The sequence below is a fragment of the Phyllobates terribilis genome, unplaced genomic scaffold (assembly GCF_046119375.1).
Source record: "Phyllobates terribilis strain yellow unplaced genomic scaffold, ASM4611937v1 Scaffold_11__3_contigs__length_659146591, whole genome shotgun sequence".
Classification (NCBI taxonomy): domain Eukaryota; kingdom Metazoa; phylum Chordata; class Amphibia; order Anura; family Dendrobatidae; genus Phyllobates; species Phyllobates terribilis.
In genome coordinates, this window is record NW_027362771.1 from 594,659,710 (window position 1) to 594,676,898 (window position 17,189).

The following is a 17,189-nucleotide window of genomic DNA, read 5'->3' on the forward strand; positions in this document are numbered from 1 at the left end:
ATGTGCTGTTCCCATCCCGCTCCCCCATCCTGTCATGTGCCGCTGCCATCCTGCGCCCCCATCCTGTCATGTGCTGCTGCCACCCTGCGCCCCTATTCTGTCATGTGCTGCTGCCATCCTGTGCCCCCATCCTGTCATGTGCTGCTCCCATCCTGCACCCCCATCCTGTCATGTGCTATCATCCTGCGCCCCCATCCTGACATGTGCTGCTCCCATCCTGCTCCCCCATCCTGTCATATGCTCCCATCCTGCTCCCCCATCCTGTCATGTGCTGCTGCTACCCTGCTCCCCCATCCTGTCATGTGCTGCTCCCATCGTGCTCCCCCATCCTGTCATGTGCTGCTCCCATCGTGCTCCCCCATCCTGTTATGTGCTGCCATCCTGCGCCCCCATGCTGTCATATGCTGCTCCAATCCTGCGCCCCCATTCTGTCATGTGCTGCTGCCATCCTGCGCCCCCATCCTGTCATGTGCTGCTGCCATCCTGCGCCCCCATCCTGTCATGTGCTGCTGCCACCCTGCGCCCCTATTCTGTCATGTGGTGCTGCGAGATTGTGGCGCCGGAATCAGCGCCTGCGCAGTCCGCGCTTTCCGGCGCCATTTTGTTTAAGACACGGTGCAAGTGTGTCTTCAATAAAATGGTGCCAGAAGTGCGCTATGCGCATGTGCAGTTTTCAACGCCGGATTCATCTCACGGCCCCCGGCCTGAAGAGACCCTGCGGCAATCCCGGATAGGTAAGTTGTTGTACCGAAGATCGCGGTATGTGTTCAGTGCTTACGCATACCGCGATCTCCTGGGCCACAATCCTCATCCTCGTTTAGGATGTGGATACGTTGCTCTCTGGGGTCCAGACTGCGCAGGCGTGTCGCACTTGCGCAATTTATAAAGGCTTCGGACATAGGGACGATCGCAGGATTATATTATAGATATATATATATACACATATACATATATAAATACAGAATATATACAAATGTATGCACATATATATATATATATATATATATATATATATATGTAAACATACATACATATATACACACACACACATATATATATATATATATATATACACCACACACACACATATATATATATATATATACACACCACACACACACACACACACATACATATATATATATATATATATATACACACCATACATACATATATATACACACACATATATGTACACACACACACATACATATATATATACACACACATACATATATATATATACTAGATGGTGGCCCGATTCTAACGCATCGGGTAATCTAGAATATGTATGCGGCCGACCGGGCGCGACTAATCAGTGAAGCAGTGTTTAAATGGGTTGTGCACTACTTTAAATTAACTCCTCAATGTATCCCCCCGGGGCCCCTAATGAATTTTGTAATTATGTCATGTTGTCAATCCTGCTTGTGACAACATCGCTGACCAGGCACAGCCAGCACGTAATTCCCCCGGCAACTGCCAGCTCTTGCTTCCGCTTACATCACGACTATTTGCGGCTGCAGCCGGGGGTCTCCTGTTCCGCGTACCACGGTGAATGAAGCGTGACAGAAGTGCGTCACACTGTGACTGACAGAACATGTTCAGTACGTCATGGGCAGTTGGTGAGTCACATGATCACATGGGCGGAGTCAGCCCTGCTATCTCCCGACTTGTTCTGAAATCCCGCGTCGCTGATTGGCCGCGGCTGGACCAATCAGCGACGCAGGATTTCCTGGACAGACAGACAGACAGACTGGATAAGCCGATTATATAGTAGATACACACACACGTACATATACTGTACATACAGTGGTGGCTAAAAGTATTGGCACTCCTGCAATTCTGTCAGATAATACTCAGTTTCTTCCTGAAAATGATTGCAATCACAAATTCTTTGGTATTATTATCTTCATTTAATTTGTCTTCAATGAAAAAACACAAAAAGAATTGTCCTAAAGCCAAATTGGATATAATTCCACACCAAACCAAAAAGGGGGTGGACAAAATTATTGGCACCCTTTGAAAAATCCTGTGATGCTTCTCTAATTCATGTAATTAACAGCACCTGTAACTTACCTGTGGCACCTAACAGGTGTTGGCTATAACTAAATCACACTTGCAGCCAGTTAACATGGATTAAAGTTGACTCAACCTCTGTCCTGTGTCCTTGTGTGACCACATTGAGCATGGAGAAAAGAAAGAAGACCAAAGAACTGTCTGAGGACTTGAGAAACCAAATTGTGAGGAAGCATGAGCAATCTCAAGGCTACAAGTCCATCTCCAAAGACCTGAATGTTCCTGTGTGTTCCGTGCGCAGTGTCATCAAGAAGTGTAAAGCCCATGGCACTGTGGCTAACCTCCCTAGATGTGGACGGAAAAGAAAATTTGACGAGAGATTTCAACGCAAGATTGTGCGGATGGTGGATAAAGAACCTCGACTAAGATCCAAACAAGTTCAAGCTGCCCTGCAGTCCGAGGGTACTACAGTGTCAACCCGTACTATCCGTCGGCGTCTGAATGAAAAGGGACTGTATGGTAGGATACCCAGGAAGAGCCCACTTCTTACCCCGAGGCATAAAAAAGCCAGGCTGCAGTTTGCCAAAACTTACCTGAGAAAGCCTAAAACGTTTTGGAAAAATGTTCTCTGGTCAGATGAGACAAAAGTAGAGCTTTTTGGGAAAAAGCATCAACATAGAGTGTACAGGAAAAAAAAGAGGCATTCAAAGAAAAGAACACGGTCCCTACAGTCAAACATGGCGGAGGTTCCCTGATGTTTTGGGGTTGCTTTGCTGCCTCTGGCACTGGACTGCTTGACCGTGTGCATGGCATTATGAAGTCTGAAGACTACTAACAAATTTTGCAGCATAATGTAGGGCACAGTGTGAGAAAGCTGGGTCTCCCTCAGAGGTCATGGGTCTTCCAGCAGGACAGTGACCCAAAACACACTTCCAAAAGCACTATAAAATGGTTTCAGAGAAAGCACTGGAGACTTCTAAGGTGTCCAGCAATGAGTCCAGACCTGAATCCCATAGAACACCTGTGGAGAGATCTCAAAATGGCAGTTTGGAGAAGGCACCCTTCAAATATCAGGGACCTGGAGCAGTTTGCCAAAGAAGAATGGTCTACAATTCCAGCAGAGCATTGTAAGAAACTCATTGATGGTTACCGGAAGCGGTTGTTCGCAGTTATTTTAGCTAAAGGGTGTGCAACCAAGTATTAGGCTGAGGGTGCCAATACTTTTGTCTGGCCCATTTTTGGAGTTTTGTGTGAAATGATCAATGATTTGATTTTTGCTTCATTCTCTTTTGTGTTTTTTCCTTGCAAGCAAATTAAATGAAGAGAATAAGACCAAAGAATTTGTGATTGCAATCATTTTCAGGAAGAAACTGAGTATTATCTGACAGAATTGCAGGGGTGCCAATACTTTTGGCCACCACTGTACATACACATTATATATATATATATATATATATATATATATATATATATATATATATATATACAGTACACACCAAAAGCTTGGACACACCTTCTCATTTAAAGATTTTTCTGTATTTTCATGACAATGAAAATTGTACATTCACTCTGAAGGCATCAAAACTATGAATTAACACATGTGGAATTATATACTTAACAAAAAATTTTGAAACAACTGAAAATATGTCTTATATTCTAGGTTCTTCAAAGTAGCCACCTTTTGCTTTGATGACTGCTTTGCACAATCTTGCCATTCTCTTGATGAGCTTCAAGAGGTAGTCACCGGAAATGGTCTTCCAACAATCTTGAAGGAGTTCCCAGAGATGCTTAGCACTTGTTGGCCCTTTTGCCTTCACTCTGCGGTCCAGCTCACCCCAAACCATCTCGATTGGGTTCTGGTCTGGTGACTGTGGAGGCCAGGTCATCTGGCGTAGCACCCCATCACTCTCCTTCTTGGTCAAATAGCCCTTACACAGCCTGGAGGTGTGTTTGGGGTCATTGTCCTGTTGAAAAATAAATGATGGTCCTACTAAACGCAAACCGGATGGAATAGCATGCCGCTGCAAGATGCTGTGGTAGCCATGCTGGTTCAATATGCCTTCAATTTTGAATAAATCCCCAAGAGTGTCACCAGCAAAGCACCCCCACAATATTACACATCCTCCTCCATGCTTCACGGTGGGAACCAGGCATGTAGAATCCATCCGTTCACCTTTTCTGCGTCGCACAAAGACACGGTGGTTGGAACCAAAGATCTCAAATTTGGACTCATCAGACCAAAGCACAGATTTCCACTGGTCTAATGTCCATTCCTTGTGTTCTTTAGCCCAAACAAGTCTCTTCTGCTTGTTGCCTGTCCTTAGCAGTGGTTTCCTAGCAGCTATTTTACCATGAAGGCATGCGACACAAAGTCTCCTCTTAACAGTTGTTGAAGAGATGTGTCTGCTGCTAGAACTCTGTGTGGCATTGACCTGGTCTCTAATCTGAGCAGCTGTTAACCTGCGATTTCTGAGGCTTGTGACTCGGATAAACTTATCCTCAGAAGCAGAGGTGACTCTTGGTCTTCCTTTCCTGGGGCGGTCCTCATATGAGCCAGTTTCTTTGTAGCGCTTGATGGTTTTTGCAACTGCACTTGGGGACACTTTCAAAGTTTTCCCAATTTTTTGGACTGACTGACTTTCATTTCTTAAAGTAATGATGGCCACTCGTTTTTCTTTACTTAGCTGCTTTTTTCTTGCCATAATACAAATTCTAACAGTCCATTCAGTAGGAATATCAGCTGTGTATCCACCTGACTTCTGCACAACACAACTGATGGTCCCAACCCCATTTATAAGGCAAGAAATCCCACTTATTAAACCTGACAGGGCACACCTGTGAAGTGAAAACCATTTCCGGTGACTACCTCTTGAAGCTCATCAAGAGAATGCCAAGAGTGTGCAAAGCAGTCATCAAAGCAAAAGGTGGCTACTTTGAAGAACCTAGAATATAAGACATATTTTCAGTTGTTTCACACTTTTTTGTTAAGTATATAATTCCACATGTGTTAATTCATAGTTTTGATGCCTTCAGTGTAAATGTACAATTTTCATAGCTATGAAAATACAGAAAAATCTTTAAATGAGAAGGCGTGTCCAAACTTTTGGTCTGTACTGTATGTCCGTATTTGCGGTCCTTAAAAAAAGAAATGAATACGGACATGTAAAACGGACGTGTGAAGCGGGCCTTACGCAGTGTGAGGGCAGCAGGAGATTTGTCTCTAGTGCAGTTGAAGCAGAGATGGAGGGAGGTGGGTATGTTGAAGACTGGGTGTTACGTCAGTTGTGACATTACAACCAGACCCCAGACAGGAAAGCACTAAACGGGGTGTGACCAGCTCCTCCAGAATCAGGAGTGAGGTTGGTCACATACCGACGTTTGGTATCTAGGCAACTGTGCAGAATACTGACTGTGAGTACATTACAATCTGCCAGCATTCTGCAGCCTAAGTACAGGGCTACCACTAGGAATTTTGGGGCCCCATACTGGCAAAAATTCTTGGCTCCTCTTGAGACTCCGCTCAGCCTCCATCCCACGTCCTCCTCCACCCCTCGAACCTTCCAAAGTCCCACCTTCAACTCTTGGAAAAACTCCACTTCTTCACCACTCACACATTAACAGTTCCCATCTAACACCAGATCACATACATAGCGAGCGGCTTTTGTTTTCGCCAAAAGATTTTTTAAGCCGCCACCACAACAACTCTACGCTAACCTATTAAGCATTTCTTATAATACCCAATATTCTTTTTACGTATATTTTTATATAGGTAATGTGTCACATACATTTTTTTAAAATTACCAATAATACCACATACAAGAGACAAATACCGCCACACCATGGCCAGACCACATATTACCACCACATAGTGACCGAAAAATATCACATACAAGGGACAAATACTGCCACACCATGACCAGACCACATATTACCACCACATAGTGACCAAACAATACCACATACAAGAGACGAATACCATCACACCATGACCAGACCACATATTACCACCACGTAGTGACCGAATACTACCATACTGATCATTAATAAAAAAATAAAAAAACAGAATACTAATATTACCCTAAGTGCCATTATACACAGGAGCCCTGTGTATAGTATGCAGTGTATAGTGTCAGTATACAGATAACACCCTGACTCACCGGTGACGTCTCTAGGTGAAGTCCTTCATCTTCGCTTTTCCTCTTCATCCAGCACAGACCACTATCACTTCTTCTAGCCAGGACTCATCTCTACATAAAATAACAGTTATCTAGAGCACCACTTCCAGAGCACATTCCCCATTTTTTCCCCAACTTCTACACTACACCAGATGAAGAAACAAAAGCAACAAAGTGCTGCCCTGCACAGTAACAGGACCCCACTCACTGAAAATAGTACTGTCAGAAATAAATACATCACAGCAGTAATAATATTCTTTAATAAGCCCCTACAGTAATAATGTCCCACATCCTGCTCCCATATGCAATCGATTCTGGACCCGAAATGTCTACATTCTGCCCCCCCATGTCTCTCCATTCTGCCCCTCCATGTCTCTCCATTCTGCCCCCCCATGTCTCTCCATTCTGCCCCCAAATGTCTCTCCATTCTGCCCCCAAATGTCTCTCCATTCTGCCCCCAAATGTTTCTCCATTCTGCCCCCAAATGTCTCTCCGTTCTGCCCCCAAATGTCTCTCATTTCTGCCCCCTAAAGCCTCTCATTTCTGCCCCCAAATGTCTCTCATTTCTGCCCCCAAATGCCTCTCATTTCTGCCCCCAAATGTCTCTCCCTTCAGTCCCCATATGTCTCTCCCTTCTGCCCCCAAATGTCTCTTCATTTCAAGGACACAGGTTCACTGAACCAGCAGAATGCTGCCGGTCGGGCCCAGTGAGCAGAAGAACGGGGCCCTGAACGGACCCTCTCTGTTCACAGGGCCCCATACGCCAGTAAGGGAAGTTATGCCCTGATGGCAGCCCTGCCTAGGTACACACATAAAATGTAATGAAAGCCCAGACAATGCCTTTAAAGAGGTTGTCCACTACTAGGACAACCCTTTCTCATTCTTTATGTTTCGTCCCATTCAAATAAAAACACTTACACTCACCTCCATTAACCATCTACAGGAAGTCAGGGCTGCGACTGCTCTCTGACTTCCTCTTGATGTTCGATTGCTGCTGGAATGGCACCAGCACTGGAGGGGAGTATAGGTGTTTTTACTTTAATGGGGCCAAATATGAGGAATGAGAACGGGTTGCCCGAGTAGTGGACAACCCCTTTAGGCCTCTGCATTACCAGGACATGGCCATTTGTCTCAATAGCCACCATCTAATACACAAATTCCTCTCTGGTGGCTATTGCAGGGGAAATATCTGCCTAGACAAGTGGACGCTATGAAAAAATCAGCTTTTAAATGTGGTCACAGAAATGTTGATTTGCGGTAATGTACTAATCACTGGGAGCCAATCCTTAGGATTTTTTTCTATGGTACTTTCATTCTGGAAGGAGGTTATATCAGTTGATACAACCCCTGTTAACCACGCTTTTAGCTGGGGAAAAATGAAGTCATTTTTGTAAAACCATATCTAAGAGATTCGGGAGGTAAGTGACCACAACATTTGAAAAATTAAGTGACACAGCACATAATGGGGAACATAAAGTTTGTTTTTATATTGCCTAAAATGTTTCGCTTCATCTACAGAATTGTGCTTCAGCAAAGTCCCAAATGGTTTTCAAGACTTTTTCAATTCAGTGGTTGATGACGAAGGGCTGGTTTGCATTTCTCAGTGTGACTCAATGTCATGGAAATACAGAAATTGTGAAGATGGAAGTTGCCAAATCCTGAACAATACTGGCCCACATTGCCTGTAAGTATCTGTTTAAAGGGATTGTTCAATCTCACTAGGCTTTAAATTGTGATTCAGTACCCGACTCTCACTTTGTACATTGTGCCTTCTCTTTGCCACCCATACTATCCACTTACATAATTATTAACATGGGACAGAACACTATGAACTATATCATATTTATCACCATCCATATTTATGTACAGCCATGAGAACATATGAACCCTTGGTTCTTCTTCTCTAATGGTGGCCATGATGGTTGTCACGCAAGCTAAAATCATAATAGGTTGATCTCATAGACACTGTGATCACAAATATACATGGTTATGTAGTGACATGTCATCTAGTACCATCATGCTTCATAATTAGGAAAAGTTGTCTTTGCTGCCTTCAAGAAGGTTGTCGAGAAATGCTCACCGATATTAATATTTTCTGCTCTCCTCCTCACGTTTTCTACTTTCCCCATCTATCTCCTCCGACTCTCCACTATTCATTATAGGGAAACTGTCACCAGGATTTTACTACCTAATCTGAGAGTAGCACAATTTAGGGGCAGAGACCTTGACTCTAGTGGTGTCACTTATTGGGCTGTTGGCTATAGTTTTTATAAAATCATTACTTTATAAGCTGGAGACTATCACTAGAGGACTAATAAACCTGCTGCCAGGTAGTCCAACCACGACCCCACCACTTATTGGCAGCTTTCTGCCTATGCAGTGCACACAGAAGTCGGCCAATCAGTGGTATAGGTAGGGTTGTAAAGGCTCAGCATTGAGAGAACTGCTAGATCTGCAGCAGCTAAAACAGTTTTTAATCAAAACTGCTGCACCCAGTTAAGTGACACATCGCTGGAATCAGGGTCTCTGCCCCTACATCATGCTACTCTCAGATAAGGTATAAAAAAAGATTCCCATTAAATCTTTGAAAGCCTATCCGCTTTGAACCTTTCTAACTTTTTAGCATGGTGCCCCCCCCCCAAGTTATTACCTGTAATCCATAGGGAAACCTCGCAATAAGTGCTCAATTTCCCTACAGCTCCATCAAAGGGAAAATAAGGCATTACACAGTGTAGTGTCCGATCCAATCAATGGGTTGTTTGTGTAATGCAAGACAGGACAGGTCCTCCAGAATCGGAGACGTTCTTCAGAATTGTTCTACACTCTGAAGCCAAAGATGAGATTCCCGAAGAGGGAACACGCTAATTATTAGAAGACAGAATTCCTTTAAAGGGTTATGAAAATGGGTTTTCTGATTTGGATAACTCATCTTTGTAGTTTGTAGTTTAGCTTGGCAGGAGAGTCTTCTCCACCGAATGTGTTACCTTGAGCTTTGATCATGTGAATGTAGTAGACCACCAATCAAGAATCCCTTCCATTAAAGGGTTTGTCCACTACTAGGACAACCCCTTCTTGAGCTAAATGTTTGACCCTAATAAAATAAAATAACCTACACTCACCTCCCATGTCGGCGCCGTTCCCGTGGTGTCAGCATTCGCGTTCCCGGGACTGCGATGCGGTGGAATGACACGTGGTGCCCGATGCCCTTCAGACAAATCGAACCTGAAGAGGAAGTCCAGGCTGCAGATGATCTCTGACTTCCTCTTCATGTTTAATTCGACAGGAGACCGGGACAGTGACGCTAGTGACGCGCCCCCTGGGCCGTGTGTGTAGGGGAATACCCGGAGCCAGGTTTCTATGTAATGTCAGGGGTTGTAGTCTCCGTGGCGGTGACCCGGTCCCGTGGCTCAGGGTGGTCAAACCAGTGGCTGACCTGTTTATTTGGTTTTGCAATGTTTAAATGTCTGACTACGCCACCCGTGGATTGCGGTCACTGAGAACCGCCGCTGCGGGGCAAACCGCTGAGGCTGATGTTGTGTGCGCAGCAGAGGGCAGTATAACTCCCCATGGGAGGAGTATAGCCTCAGGGAAGCGTCTATAGATGGTGAGGGTTGTGGTGCGTGGGCGCAGCAGAAATGACTCAGAGTCCGTGCAGTGCAGTTCAGGGTCTTTACTGTTGGTAATGAAGAAGGCCCTGCCGGGAGTACTGGCTAACATTAGAGGCCTGGTCAGTCTGTGAGCGAACAAGAGTCCCCCTGGCCAGGTGGAGGTGTAGGCCTTCCCGTCTGACTGCACTCTTCCTGGCTACCCTGCTGTAGTCGTGTAGTAGCCCACGTCCCTGAGTGTACCGTGTGGTGCTCACCCGTAAGGCTGGTGACTTGGGGCCTTTGGTTCCTTCCGCTCCTCGATGGCGGTGCCGGTCCCTTGCGTGTGACTGAGCCTCCAGGCTTTCTATGGCCAGAGGACCTGAAATCCCCTGCCAGGTGGTTTCTGCTGCTGGATGTAGATATCCTCACAGCCTCGGACTCCAGTGTCCGGTTCTCTGCGTCTCTCTGCCAGGACGAGCTCTACTGCTCCAGTCCCTGGTCTTCAGCTCCTGGCTCCTACAGAGCTCCTTGCTGCTGCTCTGTCCCTTCCTCTGGAACTAGACTAGCTAACCCCGCCCCAGATCCAGTTTATAAAGGGCAGGTTCCCCCCCCCCTGGACTGGAGCAGGAGGCATTGCATGCAAATGTGCTCCTGACCAGGAAAACCCATGCTCGCTCTCAGACATGGTATTTCTACCACTGTGGCAACCAGACCCCTGGGGTGCCACACTAGTGCTCATTGGGTGCAGGACACCATGTGTCATTATACCACATCGCAGCCCCGGGACCTCGAGTCCTGACACCGCGGGAACGGCGCCAGCATGGGAGCTGAGTATAGGTTTTTTTTATTTTATTGAGGCCAAACATTTAGTTCAAGAAGGGGTTGTCCTAGTAGTGGACAACCCATTTAAGCAAAAGAACCTTTGATATAAAAAGGCATAAAGGGACTTTGTCAGCAAACAATGACCGTTCAAGCCAAGTCCAAGGCGCTTAGTGCTTCATGGTGGCCAATCATTTATCTTCACCTTCCCACCTGCTTGGTTTCCATCTATCTCCACCCTTATCTGGTTCTAGAAAGCCAGAGATGTCAATCAAAGAAGATGGAGGCTGAGATTGAGAGAAAATAAGCAGGTGGGTGAATTTAAATGATTGGCTTTGCAGGATTTTGCTTGAACAGTCATCCTGTACTGACAAAGTCCCTTTAAAGAGTGGAAAGATTTTACTTTTACTGTTGGTAAACACATTACACTTTTGCCAAGGAATAGTGGATGATTATTTTGTAGGACTTTAATTTAGACGTATCTAGAACTTCCATGTGGAGATTCCTAGATATTTTTCCATGCTTCCACATCTTTATTGTATTATTCCCATTTGTCTATTATATATTTAATCTCCTGGTGTCAACTCTCTCTAGATGCCCGAGAACAGATCTATACATCTACACCTCACCTAACTGTAACGGGAGGATATTAAAGTCAGGCGTCTACGGAGGGGTCGGAGCGGCCATCGTAGTCCTGTTGATTATAGTTTGTGTTGCTGTCGTCTTTGTCATTAGAATGAAAAAAAACAAAAAATGGTGAGTATGGCATCCAGAAGGAAACGTTTTCATTCACAAATGAATTAAAAAATAAACTGGATGCTGTTCATTTCAATACGTCAAGAAGTGGTTACCAGTGGGATCTTGTTGGGTTGGAGATGAATCTTGACTACTCAAGACAATCCTGACTGGTGGATAATTGTGATCTGGGTGGAATTTCTATTGTCACCTTATGGTCAGGATCTTGTGATGCTCTGGTTAGGAATCAACCAGTTGGAACAAGTTGCCTATAACATTCACCTTAACCTATAACTTTGATGAGATTACAGGTGTCTAGCTGTCCCTAGACCTAGCCAGTCTGCCGATTGATTACCTGGTTGGGGTCTCTAGGAAGTGGAACGAGACCCAGTAGGAAGGGTTGGAGGTACAGTTGAAGGAGGCACAGATACAAACAAGGTAGCATGGAGAAGATGGGGATAGCAAAGTAGAATTTGGTTGAAAAGTAACTGTCATTTTAACTATTATTACATAAATCAATAGTACACATGAAATTTATCAGAAAAATCTGATTCTTTTTTCTGAGCTGATCTTTCACTCTCAATTAACTGATCAAATCTGGATTCACAGATTTTCCAATTATTGAAATATGAGATGACAGTTGGTGCTTTAACATTTCTATGGAGAGGGGAGGAGTTAGAATTCACAGATTTTAAACTCTCCTGAAATGGCACTTACAGCTCTCCATAGTTTTTCATGAGCTCCAACTGTCATCCCATATATAAATAATGGGAAAATCAGTTTTTACTGAAGACAGATTTTACCAGTTAATTGAGAATTTTGAAAATGAAAGATCAGTCCTGGGGGAGAAAGAAAAAAGCGGATTTCTCTGATAAGATAAATGCCCCCAAAAATTATTTTTTTATGTGTGTTATTAATGTATTAGATAAAAGTTAAAGTTGGATACTCTTTAAACATGAGTGTAGTCAGATCAGTCAGGCCAGGTGAAATTATTCATTTTAAAAGGAAATCTTAGTAAAAAGTGTCCCAATGTAGTGAGAACTATTGCTGGTTCTCCATATTTATATGAACCACTATCATTTTTAGTCATGACTGCCATAAAAAGGAAGATGAAGGCTGACCATCTCTGCCAATAATACCAGGGGTTGTGTTGATGTTCCACTGTTGAGATGTTTACACTTTTGAGATGTCTTCTGGTCAATCGCAACTTGCTAGAAGAGTCCCTTAATAATAATGTAAGGTATTCCACATTGACGACACCGGGGAGATCACGCAATATCTCTCCGTGCCGTCACTCTGTCAGAATTTTGTCAGGGATCCGCGAGCACATGGTCCCCACTACTCACTACGTAGGTATCGGCAAGTGACCAGTGAGCGTATGGCGTCACACCTCTGGATTCCAATGCATGGATTATTGTTTACGCCCTCCGTACGGTCACTGTCAGCTTCACGATAGCCCAATTATTATTCTTCTCTGCCACCACCATCCAGATTTGAAATATAATACAGGCCTGGATGGATGCCTGCTTTCTGATAGCATATATGGCTTTGGGGGAGAGAGTGATAACAGAGCAAAAGAAACAGAACTATTAAATTTCATATTTAATCCAAAAGGGAGGTAGTGTTTAAGAAAAATATACAATATTTTACAAAGGAGACATTACAATACAGAATATACAGTTACACAAAATAAAACAGGTTCAAAGAAGAAACTTACTATACGTTCGCAGAGACGACTCAATATAGGTGGAGGGGAGCTCTCCTGTGACCGTTCAGCGGAATGTGACCCCTTGCTTATACATATGCTCCCTGCAATGAGTGCTCCTCTATCCTCAGTGGTTTCTTTTATGTCTAATGAGAAACCTGCCCACATACCCCCTGTGCTGACATCACAGGGGCTGGGTTCCACCCTTCATGTCTTTATTAAAAACTCTAACTTCTGGGATAACTTATCGCTCGTTGATCACACAAGCTTGCAAACGACGTCATTTTTTCCGTTATGATTTTATCTTCATTTAGAGACCACGCATGTTGTATTTGCAACCCGTTATTCTGGTGCTTTTGCGCTACAGCTCCATGGAGGGGTTTACAGCTATGGAAAAATAAACATATCGCTCCTTGACTGTCCCTGCCACTATAAATATAGGTCCCTTTATTATCGGAATTAAGGAACTTACAATATTCCATATTCTGTATCAGTGCCGGCCTGACGATAGATTTCCTTTTGAAGCTCGGAAAGAAAGCTTCAACAGTTACACGTACAGTACAGACCAAAAGTTTGGACACACCTTCTCATTTAAAGATTTTTCTGTATTTTCATGACTATGAAAATTGTACATTCACACTGAAGGCATCAAAATTATGAATTAACACATGTGGAATTCTATACTTAACAAAAAAGTGTGAAACAACTGAAAATATGTCTTATATTCTAGGTTCTTCAAAGTAGCCACCTTTTGCTTTGATGACTGCTTTGTACACTCTTGGCATTCTCTTGATGAGCTTCGAGAGGTATACACCGGAAATGGTTTTCACTTCACAGGTGTGCCCTGTCAGGTTTAATAAGTGGGATTTCTTGCCTTATAAAGGTGGTTGGGGCCATCAGTTGTGTTGTGCAGAAGTCAGGCGGAAACACAGCTGATAGTCCTACTGAATAGATTGTTAGAATTTGTATTATGGCAAGAAAAAAGCAGCTAAGTAAAGAAAAACGAGTGGCCATCATTACTTTAAGAAATGAAGGTCAGTCAGTCTGAAAAATTGGGCAAACTTTGAAAGTGTCCCCAAGTGCAGTTGCAAAAACCATCAAGCGCTACAAAGAAACCGGCTCACATGAGGACCGCCCCACGAAAGGAAGACCAAGAGTCACCTCTGCTTCTGAGGATAAGTTTATCCGAGTCACCAGCCTCAGAAATCGCAGGTTAACAGCAGCTCAGATTAGAGACCAGGTCAATGCCACACAGAGTTCTAGCAGGAGACACATCTCTTCAACAACTGTTAAGAGGAGACTTTGTGCAGCAGGCCTTCATGGTAAAATAGCTGCTAGGAAACCACTGCTAAGGACAGGCAACAAGCAGAGGAGACAAGTTTGGGCTAAAGAACACAAGGAATGGACATTAGACCAGTGGAAATCTGTGCTTTGAGATCTTTGGTTCCAACCACCGTGTCTTTGTGCGATGCAAAAAAGGTGAACGGATGGACTCTACATGCCTGGTTCCCACCGTGAAGCATGGAGGAGGAGGTGTGATGGTGTGGGGGTGCTTTGCTGGTGACACTGTTGGGGATTTATTCAAAATTGAAGGTATACTGAACCAGCATGGCTACCACAGCATCTTGCAGCGACATGCTATTCCATCCGGTTTGCGTTTAGTTGGACCATCATTTATTTTTCAACAGGACAATGACCCCAAACAAACCTCCATGTTGTGTAAGGGCTATCTGACGAAGAAGGAGAGTGATGGGGTGCTACGCCAGATGACCTGGCCTACACAGTCACCAGACCTGAACCCAATCGAGATGGTTTGGGGTGAGCTGGACCGCAGAGTGAAGGCAAAAGGGCCAACAAGTGCTAAGCATCTCTGGGAACTCCTTCAAGATTGTTGGAAGACCATTTCCGGTGACTACCTCTTGCAGCTCATCAAGAGAATGCCAAGAGTGTGCAAAGCAGTCATCAAAGCAAAAGGTGGCTACTTTGAAGAACCTAGAATATAAGACATATTTTCAGTTGTTTCACACTTTTTTGTTAAGTATATAATTCCACATGTGTTAATTCATAATTTTGATGCCTTCAGTGTGAATGTACAATTTTCATAGTCATGAAAATACAGAAAAATCTTTAAATGAGAAGGTGTGTCCAAACTTTTGGTCTGTACTGTAAATTATCGCAAGCCTGCATCTAATCATCCCCTGCCTCTATCAGGGGAAAGACCCTCGCATTTTTAGTTAGGTCGTAGTATGTCTTGGCTGGCATTTGTTTATAGGGCACTTCTCATGTGTGTGTTAATTGGATACACACAGAGATCTCAGCTCTCTTCTTGTGACAAAGGGTGGATAAGGGAGGGGTGAGAGGGGCTTGGGAGAAATGGTTAATATTCTCTTAATATCTATGACAGGGTAGAAGAAAAGATTTTAAATTGTCCAATGACAAATAAGCTGATCATAAATTGTCCCAATGATGGGACATCCAGTGATCAACTGTTATCTGTGGGGAAATAAGTCAGTAAGTGTTTAATTTCCCTACAGTGCTTCCACATGGGATATGAAGTATTACACGGTCTATTCAAATCGCTGTTTTTTGTGTGTAATTCAGGACAGGACAGGTCCTACAGTGCAGAAGACATTTTTTGTAATCATCCATGACTGGCATTTTATTCAGAATTCCACAATAGGGTGTATGAAAAGGATATGAACTACTCTTTTAACTATTTAGTAAAACTTTTAGTTTATTTTTGGGATTTATGACATCATTTTAGGGATCCATTTGCAAACGAAGATGAAATAAACTGGTTTGATGAGGTGGAAGAAGACTGGCATGTCGGTATCACCAATCTGGGCGCAAATATAGATAACGAAGATCAAGGTACAGTTACCTCATTATTTATCTAAAATGGGTATTTAATTTTTATAGTGGAGGATGTAAACTAATGAGTTCCTTTCCTGTGTGAGATCCCATATTTTTATCAAAAATATCATCTGGTCTGACTAGAACAAGACCATTTTGGTTAGGCTTTAGATAGAAATGAGCAAATTAGATTGATGTGGATCAAATTCATCTCAAATGTTACACAAAAATAGGATTCATCCAAATTTGAATTTTCTGTGATTTGCTTTACACAAATTCAGTGAAGCAGCAGCTCACCTCATCGCTCATCTTCGCCGCTATCGTAGCTCTCTGCCTACAGCTTGTCTGGCTTCCACTGGCTCTGGACTAGTCTTCATGGCAATCGATGTTCTTTCCTACATCTTCCTTGACTCCACCATACATCATGAAGTAGTAACATCAAGACAGCACAACATTCTTCACCCTTGGCCCTGACTACGCTTTAGGCATTGTACGATATGAAGGCAAGAAGTGCATTGCCCAAGGTCTACTGAGACTTGACACAGAAGAGAACATTGAGAGCCATGAAGGCCAGAAGAAACCAGAGTAGAAGAGAGCCAGTGGTGGACTGACCACGGAGCTCTAGCGGCGAGACAAGTGATTGGCAAGGGGAGTATACTATTCTCTTATTTGTTAACCCCTACGTTCACTATACTTTGGGGTCTAAATAGATCTCAGGGTATAAAAAATGCAAATTCAATTCTCATCAAATGAATTTGCTGTAAATTGACTTCCCTCACCAAATTCAAGTAAACTGCTGAATTCAACTTTGGAAAATTTTGCTCATCGCTAGTTTCAGATGTTTTATCAGTAGGCAAAACATTTTTTAACTACTGGCAATCACTTCAGTCCCATAAATGGTTAGACATGGTTGGTCAAGTTTGCTTTGGGGTGGTCATAGTTTACTTTTACATATTTTTATTTTATACGATCTAAAGATGAACAATAAAACTTCACGTTTATCCTAAAAATAGAGAAGCATTCATGATCTCCTTATCTATAAAGCCACTTGGAATTTTTCCTCATCTTCTTATCTCTGCAGATTCTTCCAAGAACAGCTTTTCATCCAAGAGGGAGAAGTTTAAGCCCAACATGGAAATTATAGATAGCACATTCGAGGTGAGTTTATTGGTCAATGCCTTTCCTTTATCTCGTGTTCTCGTCTGCTGGTCTTCTTAACTCTATACTTTAAGGATGTTTTAGTGAAACAACATGTTGGTCTTTAAGGAAATGTAGTATTACACAGCAGACTTTAAGTAA

General features: G+C 43.4%; 1 protein-coding gene across 1 annotated transcript in view; it reads left to right on the forward strand.

The window, feature by feature from the left end:
* The window catches only part of LOC141167072 (uncharacterized), a 169,053-nt gene that overhangs the window by 150,283 nt on the left and 1,581 nt on the right, over nucleotides 1–17,189 (forward strand). Inside the window, exons 8-11 of the mRNA XM_073654412.1 lie at nucleotides 7,710–7,875; nucleotides 11,192–11,353; nucleotides 15,802–15,908; nucleotides 16,972–17,048. Of these exons, the coding sequence (XP_073510513.1) occupies nucleotides 7,710–7,875; nucleotides 11,192–11,353; nucleotides 15,802–15,908; nucleotides 16,972–17,048 (512 nt within the window). The remainder of the gene's footprint in view (nucleotides 1–7,709; nucleotides 7,876–11,191; nucleotides 11,354–15,801; nucleotides 15,909–16,971; nucleotides 17,049–17,189) is intronic.